General features: G+C 37.8%; 1 protein-coding gene across 1 annotated transcript; it reads right to left on the bottom strand.

Moving 5' to 3' along the window:
- Nucleotides 1-5,932: 5,932 nt before the first annotated feature.
- On the bottom strand, nucleotides 5,933-19,424 carry mfsd11 (major facilitator superfamily domain containing 11). The gene is made up of 14 exons (XM_079833115.1): nucleotides 19,247-19,424; nucleotides 18,867-18,999; nucleotides 18,674-18,729; nucleotides 16,806-16,913; nucleotides 16,640-16,719; nucleotides 16,456-16,552; nucleotides 16,316-16,374; nucleotides 15,876-16,038; nucleotides 15,714-15,754; nucleotides 15,555-15,620; nucleotides 12,420-12,545; nucleotides 12,161-12,335; nucleotides 11,937-12,072; nucleotides 5,933-9,420 (listed from the first exon to the last, which is right to left on the bottom strand). Exons 2-14 carry the CDS (start codon nucleotides 18,960-18,962, stop codon nucleotides 9,259-9,261), a joined length of 1,365 nt encoding a protein of 454 aa, XP_079689241.1. The 5' UTR covers nucleotides 18,963-18,999; nucleotides 19,247-19,424; the 3' UTR covers nucleotides 5,933-9,258.
- Between the last annotated feature and the right edge of the window lie 1,017 nt (nucleotides 19,425-20,441).

Here is a 20,441-nt window from a genome sequence, read left to right as displayed (position 1 = left end):
AAATAGGAAGTGTTATTTGACATCCATCACTGATATTTAAGTCTGTCAGGATCTCAGAAACAGGGGTTTGGGGAGTGTGACAAACATGTAGTTTGTGGAACACGAGACACAGATGGTGTTATTTGAGAATGGAGCTCAGTGTCTGTGGCTCATTGTTCTGTGGTCTGTCATCAGTCATCTACAGCTGAGACACGCTGATGAAACATTCAGCCTCCTGCAGACCCCCAGCAGAGCAGCAGCTCACCGGCCCCGGGCTCTGTACATCACTACTCAACTCAGAATGCCTTTCACTGTTTTAAACTCTGCCTCCAATGTGAATTTTGTCCGCTTTTAATAAATAAATAAAAAACTTAATTTAGGTGTACTCGATTAATCGCGATTAATTGCATCCAAAATAAAAGTTTGTGTTTAGATAATATATGTGTGTGTACTGTGTACAATTATTATTATATCTAGGAAATATGTGTTATATTTATATATAATATAAATTATATAAATATATATATATACTGTATATACATGCACATTTTTCTTAAAAACATGAATGAGTGTATTTATGCATTTATGTATAATAATTATACACAGTACACACACATTTATTATCTAAACACAAACTTTTATTTGGATATGATTAATCACGATTATTCGTTTGACAGCCCTAATATATATATACACAGAGTACATGCACTGCTGTTCAAACGTTTTTGATTGGGTAAGATATTTAAGATGCTTTTAGAAGACGACTCTCATGCTCACCAAGGCTGCATTTATTTTATTAAAAATACAAAAAAACTCTAATATTGTGAAATATTATTAAAATGTAAAATAACTGTTTTCTATTTGAATATATTTTAAAATGTCATTTATTTCTGTGATTCAAAGCTGAATTTTCAGCATCATTACTTTAGTCTTCAGTGTCACATGATCCTTCAAAAATCATTCTAACATGATGATTTGCTGCTCAAGAAACATTTAGGATTATTATCAATGTTGAAAACAGTTGTGTAAAACATTTTTTGGGATCTTTGATGAATAGAAAGTTCAAAAGATCCGTATTTATCCTAAATAGAAAGTTTTTGCAACATTGAACTACCGTTCAAAACTTTTGGATCAGTAAGAATTTTGTATTTTTTTAATTTTTTTTGGAAAAGAACTTAAAGAAATTAATACATTTATTGAGTTTATTGAGCCAATAGCGTTTAGTTTATATCACAGCTCAGCCAGAGTTGTTGAGCTCGATAAAGCTGCAGTTTTCTCGTATTCTCGAACCGTTTCTCCTGCTTACCTCCTTCATATCGCTTTAAAATACAGCATTCTGTGCAGAACTCAAATGGGTCCGATATGTTTTGTGGTCTGAGTCGACTCGTGAATATGATCTGCTCTGTGCTATCGTGTCTCTGGACCAGAGCTGTGGCGGTTTGCATGAAACTAACATGAAACCAGACTTCATTCGGCCCAATGGGAAGCATATTTACACTGTCTGAATCGTTCCCTAGCCCCTATATAGTGCACTGTAGAAAATAGTAAATGTGTGAACAAGTGACCGATTTCAGCCACAGCTTCAGTGTCTATTTATAATGTAGGGGGCGGGGCTTCCGATTCTAGAGAGCATTTGATTGGACAGAAAATCTGATGAGAAGCTGAAGTGCAGGGATGTCATCAATATCATTGATCCATATTGGTAGATCTTTTCCTCATGCTTATTTTCTTTTCCCCCTTTGCAATCTGTTGTAACAGTATGAAAAAGTACAACATGCACTTCACACTTGTGGTCTGTTCTCCCGATTTAATAATAATTTAAGAATTTCTTGTTTTTCTCCTCAAATCCTCACGTCTCTTTCCAGGTTTTTTTCACAGGTAAATACAATTTATTATCTGTCAAAATGACGGAAATCACATCACGCAATGCTGATGAACATTTCTGATTAAAGGGATAGTTCACCCAAAAATGAAAATTAGCCCATAATTTACTCACCCCCAAGTCATCCGAGGTGTATATGACTTTCTTCTTTCATACGAATAAAATCTGAGTTATATTACAAAAGTCCAGGCTAATCCAAGCATTAGAATTGGATTCATAGTTGCTCTGTTTTTGAAGTCCATAAAAGTGCATCTGCCCATCATATAACTGCTCCACGCGGCTCTGGGGTGTTAATAAAGGCCTTCTGAAGCGAATCGATGCGTTTGTGTAAGAAAAATATCCATATTTAAAACTTTATCAAGTAAAGTTTTCGGCCGACCGCCTTCCCTGTTCAATTTATGGAAAAATTGTTGAAAGTTCCCCTGCCGATCGAAAGACTAGTATAAGGTCCGCTCGTCATGACGTCACGTACGCATCTTGAGTTTCACTTTCAACATTCAACACTTTTCCACGGAAGGCGGTGGGACGAAAGTTTACTTTATAAAGTTATACATGTGGATATTTTTCTTACACAAACGCATCGATTCGCTTCAGAAGGCCTTTATTAACACCCCGGAGCCGCGTGGAGCAGTTATATGATGGGCAGATGCACTTTTATGGACTTAAAAAACAGAGCAACTATGAATCCATTTCTAATGCTTGGATTAGCCTGGACTTTTGTAATATAACTCCGCCTGAAAGAAGAAAGTCATATACACCTCGGATGACTTAGGGGTGAGTAAATTATGGGCTAATTTTCATTTTTGGGTGAACTATACCTTTAAGGCAACGAATATTACATAATATAGATATTACCACAGTGATATTTAACCTGTCCGTTGTTGCTGTGGAAAGAATCGCGCTTTTGGGGTTATTCAAGGTCTGATGGAAGGACCTTGTTGGTGCTTTTACACTTTTAAATGTCCTTTTAATGTTCGATGGTTGAAGGGTGAGTAGAATAATGTCATCTCATTGTACCCAGTTAAAAAAAAAACGTATTACATTCATAGAGCGAGCCTTTTACTGTTTGTTAACAACAGAAGTTACTTACACCCATAAATCGCGCAAAGCATCATGGGGCGTAGGAATAAGGTGGAGAGACTGAACACGTAATATGTATGCGCATGACATCAACGTTTTCACAAATTCATGTTTTTGTAGACGATAAGGGTAACGTTTCCATTGTCGTTGGAACTACGTTTTTAGTTGAGGGGCCGTTTACACGACACCGGTTTTAACTAAAAACAGAACAATTGGCCGTTAATTCACACGTCAACAGTTTTTTTTCCGAGGCCTGAAAACTGGAAATTTTGAAAATGGGTTTCATTGAAAACGATACCATTATGGTCGCTGTGTAAATTACAAAAACGTGAATTAGTGAAATCTGTGACGTCATGCGCATGCGTATTAAGTGATCAGTCTATAGGCGAGTAGTGTTTCTTTACAAAGTGACATCGGCATGAATAATAGTTTTAGTCGTTTCCGCAGATCCGCCCGTGTGAAAAAGGATCATTTTGACAAAGTTTTCATTTGTAGGCCTACCTAAGGGGATGTTTAAATGACACTTATTTCAAATGAAAACAGAAAACCTTGTATGCGTTTTGGCCGTTCATTTACACGACAACCACATTTTGGGGGCCTGAAAACGGGTTTCTGTTTACGGTTTTGAAAACAATACCTTCTCTATGTACACAACAAAAATGTGAATTTGTGAAAAATGGTGACCTCATGCGCATGCGTATTACATGTTATCGGGGTCTTGACAAGGTGAAATCGCCAACTACTGGCCTGCCATGAACAAGTCATTTTCGCTGATCCGTGTGAACGGGATCGTTTTGACAAGGTAATAGCTGTTTTAGTAGCTACATCGTTGTCGTGTAAACATACCCTAAAAATGCAAAAGAAAAACGTTTTCGTTCTTAGTAGGACATAGTTGTTTCACTGAGCCCATTGTTTGTGCCTTCATTTTTTTTAAGATTGATTAATAATACATTGTTAGCTAACTGTGTGCTTTGATAAGTACATTTCTGAAATACATAACTTGGACACGGTCTCCTCTGATAACAAACCACTTTAAATTGTAATGTAAGTTAGAGTAGACGCATGCATTTTCTGTGAAGCTGCTTTTAAACGATAGCCTATATGTAGCCTAAATAAATGTGAATTGAAGTGTAAACACTCTAAGATGAAATATTGTTTTTTAAGAGCTGTTCATTCAAAGGTCTTTTGGGAATCCAAAATGGTTATAGCATCACTGTCAAAACACCTTTATTTGTAAGAGTGTACTATGCTATTTGTCCAACAACATGTTTCCATTCAATATGTCCAATAAAACATGGTGCCACAATGGTGTGTGATGTTATAGCATACCATAATAAGCCTACTGTGTTCTGTGGTAGGACTACAGTGTACTTTTTGTAAGTTGCATCCTGCCTGCAGAGCTGTGGCTTACCTTGGACACCCCGTCCTCGTTTCCCTGCGCCTTTCTGCGGAGCTGCATGAGCGTCCATATGTCGCCGAGCGCCGTGTCGGAGGAGCCCATGAGCTCAGAGGCACTGGGCAGAGCCTCCAGCGCGCGCATCTGCTCCTCCATCCGCCGCACCCTCTCCTCCATCACTCGATAGGGGCTTGCCTTGTCCACCAGTAAGGCTTTAGTCTGTGTTGGGCTGCCATGGTCGTTGTCCGCCTCCTTCCAGGTAGTTGTGACCCTCTCGATCTTCAGGTGTCCCAGGATGGCGTGTAGTAAAGTGTGCAGAGCGCCGAAATGGACAGATCCGACATCAGGCGTCCCGATGGAGAGATCCACCAGCTCGTGAAGGCTTATGTCTGTCGACATGGTCGTCGACTGTTTAGTCTAAACGAATGAGATGCTGTCAATCACAGATCTGTTCGTTTGAATGACATATCTCTAAACAAGTACGCAAGTCCCGGTTTAGTCTGTTTTCGAACATATTATAACGATCTAAACTGCTTTCTCGTGTCTGTGAGCAAGGTAGAGTTATACTAAATCAGTTTCTTGTGTGTCGCCTCTCGGTCATCATTTAAGTCGCACGTTACCGGCAGCTTTGCTTTGGTAAATTGTGTCAAGTTTGCTATCAATTTACGCTCTCCCCGCCTTTCAAAGATGCTGATTGGTTAAATTGCTGCGCGTCACTCGCGCTCTCTATCCTCATTGGATGAAGTCTCTGTCGGTCAACAGAAATTGCTTTCTGTTGTGAGTGGCGGCGTCTTTGGTTGCTTAGCAGCTGATTCAGTGGCAGCATCATCGGCAGTGCACGTGAGAGCGGAGAGCGATACTTGCAGTTTTACACCAATTATCCGTCAGAGAACATTTTTATAATGATAAAAATAACAAACTTTTCAAAAAATAAAAAGACAAACGATTTATTTATTTATTCGTAGGCCTGTTATACAACCATATTGGCTTAAACAAATAGCAAGTGTATAAAACATTAAACGTTTTCTTCGCTTTTGTATTGATGTCGATTTCTAAACGGTATTATTTATTTAATTATTTATCGGGGGTTGCTTGGAGGAACTGTAGTAAATTTAACCTGGAACCTGACCATTTCTTCTTTCATTTTCCTAAAATTGTATAATATCTTTGTCATTGTTCCTGTAAACATATGAACAAATGTCAAACTCATCCTAACCTAAAAGAGTATCAGATTTTCTTCTTGATTAAATCAAGTTCAAGCCCAAAATGTCATGTATAAAGAACAGTTTAAATATTACTTTTAATTTAGTGTTTTTTGAGTGTCACAAATTCTGATCCATGGAGGCCCCACCTCACAACTTGCAGGACTTAAAGGATCTGCTGCTAACATCTTGGTGCCAGATACCAAAGCACACCTTCAGGGTCTAGTGGAGTCCATGCCTCGACCGGTCAGAGTTGTTTTGGCAGCAAAAGGACCAACACAATATATATATGTTATGCCTGATCTGTGTATTTTCTTTTCATTCTCTTGGTTTCATCCCCTTATTTGTCATGTATGTATTGTGTATCATGAACACTGACGAACAGACACAAGCAAGAATCAAAGGCTCAAAATGCTCTTTAATCCCATATATACACATATTTATAAAAGAAAACAGAAAATCCAGGTTCCGTTAACATTTTTACAGTAAGATACATTCAAGTATATGACAGATATTCATATAATTTTCCCTCAACATCCTATAGATTGCATTGGCTTGAACCAAATAAAATAATAACATCCCATGCAAATGAGCTTGTAGCATATGTACTGTGAATGTATTATGAAAAGGTCTTTCTGAACCCGTTTTCAAGATTGATATTTATGACTTGTTGACTTGGCTCAGCTTGATAATAGTACAGCTGCGGTTTATAATGATTCTCAAATTGTTTCTTCTCGGTTTTCTATTGATTATATCAGTAATCAGGTTCAGTTTCAATATCTGTTCACTTCACACAAACACACAAGAACAAACTAATGAAAAAAAAATATGGCAAAATTATAGAAAGAGTGCTTCAATCTTTGGCAAAATTGTTTCCTTAAAAAAAGAAACAGAAAAGAAAAAGCAACTGGCAAAAATAATTAAAACTGACTGACCGTGCATGGAGTGTTTCACATTTTGTAGTTGTGAAAGATAAAAAGCGAGTCTATAATCATATTTCTCATCTAGAGTCTCACAGCGTAGTGTATATAAATGATGTTTCATTGCTCAGTGATTTATTGCAATGCACTAAGACTTATGGAAGCTTGTTTCTGCTACAGAATAAATAAAAAAAAGGTAAATCTGACATTTTTCTCTCTCACAATACGGACCGTATTTCTCAGATTTGAAACTATATTTCTTCCAATCATTACTTTTTTCTCAGAATTGTGATATAAACTTGCAATTGTGAGTTTTAAAGTCAAAATTGAGCTTTTTCCCTCAGTTTATATCGTAATTTTACAGAACTCCGCACGACATGCGGTAAAATTATGTATAATTCGTTCCCTCGTTTTACTAAATCATGGCCACGTTTGAATAATATGTTCCCTTGTTTCAGTTCAATCAAAACAAGGGAATGAATTAGTACAATGTGGCCACGATTTAGTAAAATGAGAGAACAAATTCTTAATTCATGGCATATTTGTCCACATGTCATGTGTAGGGCTTTCTACAATTTTGACTTTAAAAGTGAGTTTTTATCCCACAGTTCTGACTTTTTTTCTTATAATCGTGAGTTTATATCTCTAAATTTTGACCATATTTCTCAGAATTGTTATTTAAACTCGCAATTGCGAGATATAAAGTCAGAATCGGGCTGACTTTTCTCCTCTGTTCATATTTCAAAATTTTTCAAAAATTCTGCACGACATATTATTAAAAAGTGGCCACGATTTGCTTTTTTTTTTCTCTCTATGTTCCCTTGTTTCAGTTAAATCAACACAAGTGAACGAATTAGTTCAATGTGACCACAATTTACTAAAAGGCGAGAACAAATTCTTAATCTGTGGCATATTTGTTTACGTCATGTGGGCTCCGTACAATTTTGACTTTAAAAACCTTGCAGTTTATATCTATAATTTTTTTTCCTCATAATTGCAAGTTTATATCTCTCAATCATTACTTTTTTTCTCATAATTGTGAAATAAACTCACAATTGTGAAAATATAAAGTCAGAGTTGAGCCAACTTATTTTCCTTTGTTTATATCTCACAATTTTACAGAACTCCACACATGACATACAGTAAAAAACCGCATTGTTGCCACAAATTAACAATTCATACCCAAGACTAACTAACACGTCAGCACATTTTACTAATTCGTTCCCTCGTTTTACTAAATCATGGCCACGTTTTAATAATATGATTAATAACAATATTAATAAATGTCAGTTAAATCAAAACAAGGGACCGAATTAGTTCAATGTGACATGTTTTACTAAAAGGAGAGAACAAATTCTTAATCTGTGGCATATTTGTCCATGTCATATTTTGTCCTCCATACAATTTTAACTTTAAAACTCGCAATTTTACAGTTAATATGTATACTATTTTTCCTCATAATTGTGAAATAAACTTGCAATTGCGTATTATAAAGTCAGAATTGTGAAATTGTGCCACATTGTAATAATATATTCCCTTGATTCAGTTCAATCAAAATGAGGGAACGAATTAGTACAATGTGGCCACGATTTAGAGAACGAATTCCTAATGTCCATGTCATCACTTGTCAATTCAAACAGAGTTTATATCTCTCAATTCGGACCGTACTTCTCAGAATATCTCGCAATTTTGACTTTTTTTCTTTATTGTGAGTTCATATCACAATTCTGAGAAAAAAAGAAAATAGCGAGAGAAGAAAAGTCTGAATTGTGATATAAAATGACGCAAATACCTTATTTTTATTCCCTGGCTGAAACAATCTTCTATAGAGGTCTCAACAATAGCTGAATTTATTACTTAAAGAAGTAGTTCACCTAAAATACTGTCCAAATTCTGTCTTCATTTACATATCCTCATTTTAGTTTTTCAGTGATAAGCTGAATTTCTTTCCCAACACAATTCACAGTGACCACATCGTTTCGGCTCCAACATGGACAAAGCACAGTGTCTAATGCGCTCTATCCTAAGACTGTTGATGTCATATGATTGTTTTCTGTGAGGATCTGACGGAAATTTAGGTCAATTTAGGTTGCAGCTCACAAAAGTCATTCCCTGTATTCAAACTGGTAAGTTACGTTCGCTTACCAAACGAAAACCAACAGTGTTTGGGCGAACCTCGTGCAAAGAAAGCGGCATATTTGAATATTTGAACGCGCTCAGACAACTTGAAATATAGTGCATCATTTGTATGGAGCATTTATATGACACTTTCATGTTTGTTTTTGGAGCTTTGGTCACTATCTTTGTGGTGAAACGAACAGCATGATTCTTAATGTGTTCCACGAAACAATTAATAGCATTCAAGTTTTGGAACAACCTGAGGGGTGAGTAAATCATGACAGAAGTTTACTTTTTGGGCGAATTATGTCTTTAGTCATTTGCGTCTTTTTCAGTGTTCAAGCTGATGTTGAAAAGACGATGAGACCATAGATTGTAGATGGTCATTGGCATTGCACAGCATAATGCTATTCGAAAACGTAAAAATTTGAACAAACCATTTATTATTGCATTACAGCACTTGATCCTTAATCCCATCTGTGGAGTAAACGTGTTTTATGTGCAATGTGTGTCTATACAGTTGATTGGTTTGAAAAGGAGAATGAATACATGGTTTAGGTGCACCCGCAGCTGAAAGTTTAGGTAAGAGAGCATTGAAGATGGTTTCAGATGTGCTCACTGAGGCTGATGGCTGGAGATGAGACGGTAGTTCTGGCACTTCAGTCCTTCTAACCGCTCCTATCAGATACTGTCATAGTCCGAGTCCCGTCGAATTCTGATAACAGCCCACTCCACCAGAAAGAAGGTCCCGGTGCCCAGGAAGCCCACCAGCACCATGATGAGCAGCTGCCACTGCAGGAGAAGGTAGTTGCTGTAGAAGAAGGCCACCGCAGCTGTGATGGACTGCAGAGACACCAGGAAGAAACACAACTTCACATACCCCATGATACACAGATCTGAGGTCAATTAATGTGGGTTTTTGATGACTGGTTCTTATACTACTATACTTGCAAATATATACAATATTTTTTAGGATGAGATCAATTAAAATGCCAAATTAAAATATATTCCTGCAATGCATATATTGATTTACTATAATGATGGATTTATTCCGATTAAAATACTATAATACCAAAGAAAAAAAATATTACTGTTAAAAAAATCAAATTAGGTCATTAAGACTAATGGGAATGAGGAAAAATAAAAATAAGAATTTTGATTTGCTCAAAGAAAATAGCCTCTTTTTAATTTGGGATGACTACTTAAGACAAGGTGAAACTTGTCAAAAAGCGATGCAAATATATTCCTTCAATAAAAATACATTTTCTATGATTCTTGTTTTTTTTTTTTTTTTCAAAACAATATATGTTTCTAAAACAGTTTCAAGTAAACAGATGAGTCTCATAAAAATCTCAAGAATATGAACACCCCAAAATAAATGTCAGACGGATGGATGGATGGATGGATGGATGGATGGATGGATGGATGGATGGATGGATGGATGGATGGATGGATGGATGGATGGATGGATGGATGGATGGATGGATGGATGGATGGATGGATGGATGGATGGATGGATGGATGGATGGATGGATGGATGGATGGATGGATGGATGGATGGATGGATGGATGGATGGATGGATGGATGGATGGATGGATGGATGGATGGATGGATGGATGGATGGATGGATGGATGGATGGATGGATGGATGGATGGATGGATGGATGAACAGGTGGGTTGGTGATGGACAGGTGGGTGGATGGATAGATGGATGGGTGGGTGGGTAGATGGATAGATGGGTGGGTGGGTAGATGGGAGTATGAATTGACATTTTGTGGGTGGGTGGGTGGATGGATGGTGGAAGAGTGGCATAATAAAAAAATTTAAAAACTGAAAATAAAAATTGGCTTCATGTTTTAAGGTGAATGGATGGTAGATGGGAGTATGGGTGGATAGGTGAGTGTATGGATAGGTGGGTGTTTGGAAGGATGGATGGATGGATAAATGGGTGGGTGGATGGATGGATGGATGGGTAGGTGGGGGTATGGATGGATGAATGGATGGATGGATGAATGGATGGATGGGTGAATGGATGGATGGATGGATGAATGGATGGTGAATGGATGGAAGAATGGATGGATGGATGGATGGATGGATGGATGGATGGATGGATGGATGGATGGATGGATGGATGGATGGATGGATGGATGGATGGATGGATGGATGGATGGATGGATGGATGGATGGATGGATGGATGGATGGATGGATGGATGGATGGATGAACAGGTGGGTTGGTGATGGACAGGTGGGTGGATGGATAGATGGATGGGTGGGTGGGTAGATGGATAGATGGGTGGGTGGGTAGATGGGAGTATGAATTGACATTTTGTGGGTGGGTGGGTGGATGGATGGTGGAAGAGTGGCATAATAAAAAAATTTAAAAACTGAAAATAAAAATTGGCTTCATGTTTTAAGGTGAATGGATGGTAGATGGGAGTATGGGTGGATAGGTGAGTGTATGGATAGGTGGGTGTTTGGAAGGATGGATGGATGGATAAATGGGTGGGTGGATGGATGGATGGATGGGTAGGTGGGGGTATGGATGGATGAATGGATGGATGGATGAATGGATGGATGGGTGAATGGATGGATGGATGGATGAATGGATGGTGAATGGATGGAAGAATGGATGGATGGATGAATGGATGGATGGGTGAATGGATGGATGGATGGATGGATGAATGGATGGATGGATGGGTGAATGGATGGAAGAATGGATGGATGGGTGAATGGATGGAAGAATGGATGGATGGGTGAATGGATGGAAGTATGGATGGGAGTATGGATAGATGGATGGGTGGCTGGGTAGATGGGAGAATGGATTTGTGGGTGGATGGTGAAAAAAAAAACTGAAAATAAAATTTTGCTTACTATTTTAATGTGGATGGATGGGTAGATGGGAGTATGAATGGATGGTGGATGGGAGTATGGATGGATGGATGGATAAATGGGCGGATGGATGGATGAGAGTATGGATGGATGAGAGTATGGATGGATGGGAGAATGGATGGATCATGGCCTTTTTTTAAACTATTGTTAAATATAATTAATTGCTGTTAAAAGCTTAAATAATAATAATGGGAATGGAGTGGGGGGTGGAGGGGATTTTTGGGGAAATGTCATAATACAAAATAAAAAAACTGAAATTAAAAATTGCCTTCATGTTTTAAGCAAAATAATAAATATCCTATTTACGTTGTTTTTTTTATATTGGGGTGAAATATGACCCGGCTGTGTTTTCATACCCAAAAGTTTTTACCCAAACATTTAATTATTGGCACTGTCTTCTTATATCAAACAAGTTAATGACTTTAAATGCTACAGATTAGAACACTTTAATAAAAGGAAGGCTCAAACCTGTACAAATTTAAAGACTGCAAACGCTGGAGCACTGTCGTCCCGGAACAAGAACCCCACAATGCTGATGAGCTGAGTGTTGAAGCAACTATCACCCAGACCCAGCAAGAAGCTGCATATCAGCGCCACAGGCACACTGCCACAACAAATGAACAACAAAATAAATCAATACAAAGAAGCAAGAAACCATTCTCAATGCCCAGGCTGCACCCATCGTCTCTTACCTGGGTTGGATAAAAGCCTGCATTTTTGTGCCTTCCTCTGGGGCCACAGGAGCATCATTGGCAATATTGAGGAAGATGAGGTAGAATGCCACAATATGGGTAACCAGCCCCAAAAACACTACCGGGTTTCTGCCAAAACGGTTACACTTATCCATGATCCCAAATACTCCCCCTCCTGGTTAAACAGAGAAATAGTCTTATTACATTTGCTTTGTCATGTTCACTGAGAACAGAAGCACACTAGTTGTAATGCACTTACCAAGTATTTCACCAACACCGATCAAAATTCCAGATAGGCCGATGAGACCCTTGGCGCCTTCTCCAAATTGAGTCATGGCCCCTAAACATGTCCCATACACCCCACTGTAAAAGGTGAGCTCGAGACCTGTACAGATAGGCAGCCACATTGTCTCAACATCACACATCTGTTATTCATATAATTTACAGATCTGAGACAGCTCTCCAAAAGATAGTCAGTGGGGTGGACAGTATGTCAGAAATCCTACAACACAATATGAATAATTTTATAATCATTGTAATGGTATACTGTATATCGCAATATAGTTACTTTTTAATCTATGTGGCGATACAGTGGTCAAAAGTACGAAATGGCTCATAACTCCTAAACCGTTAGGTGTAGGCTCAAGTGTCTTATATCGTTGGTTCAACACAGACAACATTTATGGATTCGATCATCACCCTTTTCAACACGAAATTTTTGGGTATCTTGAATTTTTTGCGAACTAGTCCTAGGTTTTTTGACCGATCAGAACATTATCAAAAAAAAAGTTGAAATTTCAATTCACAGTCCCTAAGGACCACCAACACATTAGAAAAGGGCAGAGCAACTTTTACTCAAATGGCTATAACTCATGAACGGAATGAGATATTTTCAACAAACTCGGCACACACACCATATTGACAAAAGTTTTGGGACGCCCACATGACATCCCATTCTTAATCTGTAGGGTTTAATATGGAGTTGGCCCACCCTTTGCAGCTATAACAGCTTCAACTCTTTTGGGAAGGATTTCCAAAAGGTTTAGGAGTGTGTTTGTGGGAAAATGGGTGGGTGTTTCAGGCACTGATGTTGGATGAGAAGGCCTGGCTCTCAGTCTCCACTCTAAATCCTCTCAAAGGTGTTCTATCGGGTTGAGGTCAGGACCAATTAAATCGGGTTGAGATGCAGGCCAGTCAAGTTCCTCCACACCAAACTCGCTCATCCATGTCTTTATGGACCTTGCTTTGTGCACTGGTGTGCAGTCATGTTGGAACAGGAAGGGGCCATCCCAAAACTGTTCCCACAAAGTTGGGAGCATGAAATTGTCCAAAATGTCTTGGTATGCTGAAGCATTAAGAGTTCCTTTCACTGGAACTAAGGGGCCAAGCCCAACCCCTGAAAAACAACCCCACACCATAATCCCCCCTCCACCAAACTTTACACGTGGCACAATGCAGTCAGGCAAGTCCCGTTCTCCTGGCAACCACCAAACCGAGACTCGTCCATCGTATTGACAGACAGAGAAGCACGATTGGTCACTCCAGTGAACACGTCTCCACTGCTCTAGAGTAAAGTGGCTGCATGCTTTACACCACTCCATCTGACGCTTTGCATTGCACTTGGTGATGTAAGGCTTGGATGAGCTGCTCGGCCATGGAAACCCATTCCATGAAGCTCTCTATGCACTGTTCTTGAGATAATCACACGAAGTTTGGAGGTCTGTAGCCATTGACTCTGCAGAAAGTTGGTGACTTCTGTGCACTGTGCGCCTAAAATGTCAATTACGTGGCCAACTCCTTCGTGGCTGAGTTGCTGTTGTTCCAAATTGCTTCCACTTTGTTATAATACCACTAACAGTTGACCGTGGAATATTTAGTAGTGATTACATTTCACAAATGTACTTATTGCGCAGGTGGCAACCTATCACAGTACCACGCTTGAATTCACTGAGCTCCTGAGAGCGACCCATTCTTTCACAAATGTTTGTAGAAGCGTCTGCATGCCGAGTGCTTGATTTTATACACCTGTGGCCATGGAAGTGATTGGAACACCTCAATTCAATGATTTGGAGGGGCGTCCCAATACTTTTGGCAATATAGTGTATGTAAGTGCTCATTCTGTGGTCGCATGAAAAAGCATGCGGTGACTGGCCACTTTTTTGGCGCTATAACAAGGGGGAAGGGGGGCATTAAAATGGCTATAACTAAGCAACCTAAGTCTGATTGATTTGAAAATTGGCATGCAGTGTCTTTATCCAAGGTGCCAAGACTGCCTTTGAGGACATTCGTGTATCTCAAAAAATGTGGCCGGTGGCCAATGAAGTTTGAGCAGCTATCAGACAAGGTTAACGGAGGCCGATCGTAATAAAACTCGCTGGGCCTGTTTGACTCACGGCCCTAGAGGCCTGTGAGTAATTTGAAAGAAATCAGCCACCAGGGGTCACCTTCACACTTTTCAGGTGCATAAAAGATTGTATACCACACGATTTGTTCTGCACAAGCCCACGACATTTGTTCCACATGGTAGAAGTACTCATTCTGAACAAATTTGCCTCTAGGATCCATCGAATCGTTAGTTAAATATTGTTGATTATTTAAAAAAAAAACTTTTGTGAACTAGTCCTAGGTTACTGACTCAAAATCCTAAACGAAAACTCAGAACTTCATGAAACAAGGTGAGCACATGCGACATATGATTCTTAAAGAGCATGCACACTTATATGGAGATCAGACCATAGGTGGCGCTATAACTGTTAAAAAGCTTTTAAAATATATATTCCATATGGTAAATTGCCTGCATTGGCTGTTAGGATTAGGTTTTTTCCATCTATGATTAAAGTGGTTACATGCTTGCTAAATAAAACACAATATCTATTTAGGCCTTAAATCAGTTGAACCCCATTAATTGCTGCTTGCAGCTATATTTTTATTTGGAATTTGACACAAGCCAAAAGATGAGATTATTAATAGTTAATAATAACAATTTTTGTTCATAACAAATATTGTTAAAATAAAAACATGTTTAAACATGTTTCATTATTATACTTTTAATTGTATTTTACAGAGTTGTTTAGAGGCTCTGGTTCTATTACTGTTGTTTTTTCTTGTTTCCTTTCTTTTCTGGCAAAGGTGCTACCAATGAAAACTAGCCTTCTGGTTAACTTGGGTACATTGAAATTCATGAATATTGATTTATGTACACTGTCCCTTTTGGAAATAAATAAATAAATAAGTGCATTATTAGTATCCGATGGAACAAATCCCCCCAGCTACAAAAGGGGTCCCTCAGAGCTCTGTTTTGGGCCCTCTTCTTTCCATAATTTGCTTTATCTGTCATCATGGTGTGAACTACCACTGCTACCACACAGATTTACTTTTAGAGGACTGAACTTACCAGAGTATGCAAAGGGTATGCTCAATAAAAGCATCTCTTTAGTCATAGCCAGCTCTATGGATTTCTCTGTTGATGAGATAGGAGATCTTAGTACGTAACTTTAACAGAACACAATTTTAAATCTTTTCATACATTCTTAAATAGTTTAGCGCTACTTACTAAATGCATCCAATGCCTGAGAGCACAGACTCTGGGATGGACTTAAAAGGAGTAACAAGAATAGGAAGCAAGGCAAAGGAAAAAAAAGACATGATATGATATGATTAAACTGGTACAGATTAAGGTCTTGATTTGCAGAAGTGCATACAAATATGTACTTACACCACATCACTACTGTCAGAGATGTCTGTTGGTAGAAGTGACTCAGAGGCATCAGAAGGTTCTGGTGCAGGGTCTGGGTCTGCTCGCTGGATCAGGAAAAAGAGGAAGTTGCCCACCAGACTGATGACCGTGAGTGTGATGAAAACGGTCTGGCGGTCCTTATCTGACACCAGCAAAAGACGTTTTTCAGCTTGATTCAACTAGAGACCTCGATTAAAATTCTGTGTAACCATTCAGAATTTACTTTGTTTTTTTTTTTACAGTATCTTTGTTACATCAAATAAGCACCCCATTTATTAATGTCAAACAAAATTATTGTTACTTCAACTTGTACACACATTATGACTGTCTTTCAGTTATGTGGTGATTTCCACCAAGTGGCCATAGTTGAACAATATATATATTATATTGTACAATATATACATATAACATGTACTCACCGGTTATGTGACTCTTGTTATGCCAGGCAAGATATATGTAGAGATTTCCAAAGAATAGGCTGCAAAAGAGAATAAATAAATCATAGTACTTGTACCGTTTTTCCATCTATACATGCTCAGTGTCAACAAGCATGATGTACCTAAACTGCATCAACGCCCAAAATATTCCACTGTTTCTCCCAATGGTGGAATCTTTGGAGTTGATGGTGAGCAGATTCCCCTGGGCCGTCCAAAGAACTGCAAGAGACAAAGTTAGCGGAATATTTTAGAGAATGTGTGGCTACATAGTATGATTTCATAACCGAACAGATAATGATATCGAACCTGCAGCGGCAATTCCAAGCAACACAGATAAAGTGTAGAATGATGCAGTGTACGGATGAATGAAAACAGCAATATAAGCACTAAAAGAGACCAGAGAGCAAACCATGTAATCATAAATTAGGCATTTTCTCCAGAATTTATGACAGAAAGCCCTTCAGGCGCTTACCTGTAAAGAAGTCCACTAAAAAACAAAGACAGCTGAGGTCCAACGACAGCTATCACTGAGGGCGCTATGAGGTTAGAGGCAGAAAATACTGCGTAGATAATCGCCATGCTAGAAGAGAAGTATGAAAACGATGTGTTACGGGTGGATTAGGATTATTTGGATTATTACTGATTTATTATTTTGCAAATAGCTTTTAGCTGTTTGAAGGTTATGGATATATGAATTTATACAGCTGTATACAAATAATTAAATTAGCATCAAATGATTTCTGAAGGATCATGTTACACTAAAGACTGGAGTAATGATGCTGGAAAAAAAATCAGCTTTGACCACAGGAATAATATTCCATTTTAACATTATGACCACTGACAGGCGACGTGAATAACACTGATTATCTCTTCATCACGGCTCCTGTTAGTGGGTGGGATATATTAGGCAGAAAGTGAACATTTTATCCTCAAAGTTGATTAGAAGCAGGAAAAATGGGCAAGCGTAAGGATTTGAGCGAGTTTGACAGTGAGACCATCAACACAATATTAGGTCATAATGTTATGCCTGATTGGTGTATATTGCAATAGAAAACAGTTATATTAAATCGTAATAATATTTCACAGTATTAGTGGTTTTACTCTATTTTACTATTAAAAAAATCGTACCAACCCCAAACTTTTGAATGGTAGTGTAAATATATGAATATATAAATTGAATTAATACAGTATAAAACATTTTGGAATTTGTTTAAATCTCATTATCTACAGTAAACAATATATTCACACTATATTGCTGATTGAACGCAATGAGTCTGTTTTGTAATAGAAAACAAATGAAATATTAAAAAGTCCATTTTAATAACCAGTTTTACAAATGCCGCAACAGTAGTAGCACGACAAATAAAACAGACAGGATGTTTTCTTCCACTGTTCAATGTTCAAATGTTTGTTCAAATGGTAAAGAGGCTGTGCTGAATAAGTGTCACGACTGTTGGGTCACATGCCACTGCATTCATTTCTCTGTTTCAAAGTTCTGTTTTCTTTGGGAACAGACAGTGCTTCTTTGTTATATAATCATGGTCAATGTGATTACTGAGGTCAAGAGAGATTCGTTAGCTTACAGCACAACATCAGATGACCCACTTTTCATCTTTGAATCAGTCATCATAAATCTCATTCAGAATGGGTGCAGAGGCCAAAACATGTCACATGATTTTGAGCACAACTGTGGGAGTCTGCAAGTAAATGTCCCATCATATTATATGGGTTTTTACAATAAACTAAATTTACAAGTTTTACAAACGGCCACTTTTTTTGTCATGTGCAATGTATATTTGTGGAGAGATCAAGTACATAGTCTTATGACTTTTTATTCTTGATTTTTGTAAACCTTAATTTGCTTCAGATCAACATTTCTAATGTTGTGCTTCATCTGGGAACTGGCTTTTTTATTGAAAGTCACCTTGAAGTCATTTTATGGATTAATGCAGTATTTATTATGTGATTGATCCAATGCACATCATTATGTTATCTTAATTCATGTGCCTCGTAATTTTTAACCAAAATAGCTTCCCCTCCCTTTTGCACAGACATCTCTTCTCTACTCTGATGATGAGGGCGGGGCAACCTGTCACTCACATGAGATCCACCAATAGCAAACCACAACCATCCAATCAATTCCCAATGGGCAAACTCAAGCCGAGAAGGCGTTTCACTTGGATATATGTCACAATAGGGAAGAAAAAAACATGCTGACTTCAAGTTAAGTTTTTTTAAATACCTACTGAAAAAGCAAACTAAAAGAGTGTGTGGCCACTATTGTGCTCAATAAAGAATGGCGTTCTGATAACAGAAGGAATAATTGAAGAAAATGAATACCTGGTGTAGCCACTTCCATGAAACTCTGTACTGTTGAAACTCTTTATTACCGTTTGCTGAAAAAAGTAAAGATGCAGGTTTGATTGTCATACTGGATATTTTTAGTAGGCTTCTACAAGCCTAGTTACATCTGATAATATTATAATAGTCATCAAATTGTGGATTTCCAAGTATCAAAAAGCTCAAAACCTACTTCAATATTCCCACAGGTGCCAAAGGCAGTAAACATCACCATGAAGCCCAAGCCCAGGACGATGATGTTGAGCAGGCTCTTTCTCTCCGGAGTCATGTTGGCTTGAAGTCTTTAGCTCTATGACAACCTGAGACTATTGAACACACAAAGCATCAAAGTCAAGTGACACCTGACACAACAGCACTGCTATTTTCCCCATATGCTGCATTACTGCTTCCTCATGACATCAAACCAAAGAAGTCATTGTATATGTGTAATGTGAACACGTCATCTGATTCGCTGAATTATAAGCTATTAATAAATTATTAATGCTATCATTTAGGCTTGTGAGTGAATGGAGACTGACTGACTGTGATAATAACTGTGCGAAGTAAACTTACCGAATAATTGGGTGCGCTGGTGTAAACAGCTAATTCATAATGCAAAACACTGTTGGTCACAACGATTTCCAAATGGACAGAAACATTTTGTAAGCTGGAAAACGTAAATATATGTTAGTTTCCTGCTTCCCGATCAGTAGGATCTGCCTGGATGTCTGAAATCGAAAATGTCTGTCATGTGACTTCTATCAGCTGACGTTGAGATTACAATCATCCTCCACGAACGGATTTGTGGGTAGTGTAGTCTTTTTTTTAGCGAATCCGTAAAAACAGCGAGGCATGAGATAAATCGGGAAATGTGCTGTTGACGATATATATTCGTTATATATTTATCATCAAATACATAGTTTATAAATTATTTCAATTAGATACAATTTATATTCAGTATTTATTGCTGAATTGTCTTGTTGTTGCTGAACTTATAGTCGAGCGACATAAATCGCAATTATAAGGACTACGTTGAGGACTTTACTATCGAGACAACCCTAGTATCGGGAATTATATGTGTTATTTAACAACTCATAGGCCTATATGTAAATAAAATGGAGGCTTTTAAATGTGACACGTTTGAATGAGTGCAATTGTATGTTTAGAACAAACACTACCTTCAAATAATGTTTACCCTAACCCTATAAATAAATAATAATAGAAAAAGAAAAAAAAAACATTATTGCCACAAAGGTTTCATATTAGAAATAAAGATAAACGAATCTCCTGTAAACAAATTATACACAAATTTTATCCAACAAATCATTATTTATCATTATCATAAATTTTTTTTTTTACATTTATAAATTATAGCTTTAATAACTATTATGAAACCACCTTGTATTTATATTACCAGAGTATACTTATTCTGTTATTTTGTGAGATACAGAAATTCAAGACCTCTGTCGTGAGAACTTGTGCTTTTTGGCTTCACTAAATATTCTAAGGAGGATGAGCGCTGTTATCTAATTAATTAACTTTTTTAACCAAATTTTACATTCATAAATGCAAGTTTACTGTTTTCGTTGAATTAATTAAAATTGGACGACAGCATTTGAGATGCTCTGACAAAGAAAGCTATTGAGCTTTACAAACATTTATTTGATATTTGTGACCCTATACCACAAAACCAGTGATAAGTCTCATGGGTATATTTAGCCAACAATACATTGTATGGGTCAAAATGATGTAAAGATTCCATGAAGAT

The sequence above is a fragment of the Gobio gobio genome, assembly GCF_949357685.1.
Source record: "Gobio gobio genome assembly, chromosome: 1".
Lineage (NCBI taxonomy): Eukaryota > Metazoa > Chordata > Actinopteri > Cypriniformes > Gobionidae > Gobio > Gobio gobio.
This window is presented reverse-complemented; position numbering and strand designations above follow the sequence as displayed.

Coding starts and splice junctions, on each gene's coding strand:
- mfsd11 (XM_079833115.1), bottom strand. CDS start 18,962: ATGACTCCGGAGAGAAAGAGCCTGCTCAACATCATCGTCCTGGGCTTG. Junction 12,546..15,554: donor CATACCCTTTGCATACTCTG/GTAAGTTCAGTC, acceptor CTATCTGTACAG/GTCTCGAGCTCACCTTTTAC. Junction 12,073..12,160: donor CAGGCTTTTATCCAACCCAG/GTAAGAGACGAT, acceptor TTGTTGTGGCAG/TGTGCCTGTGGCGCTGATAT.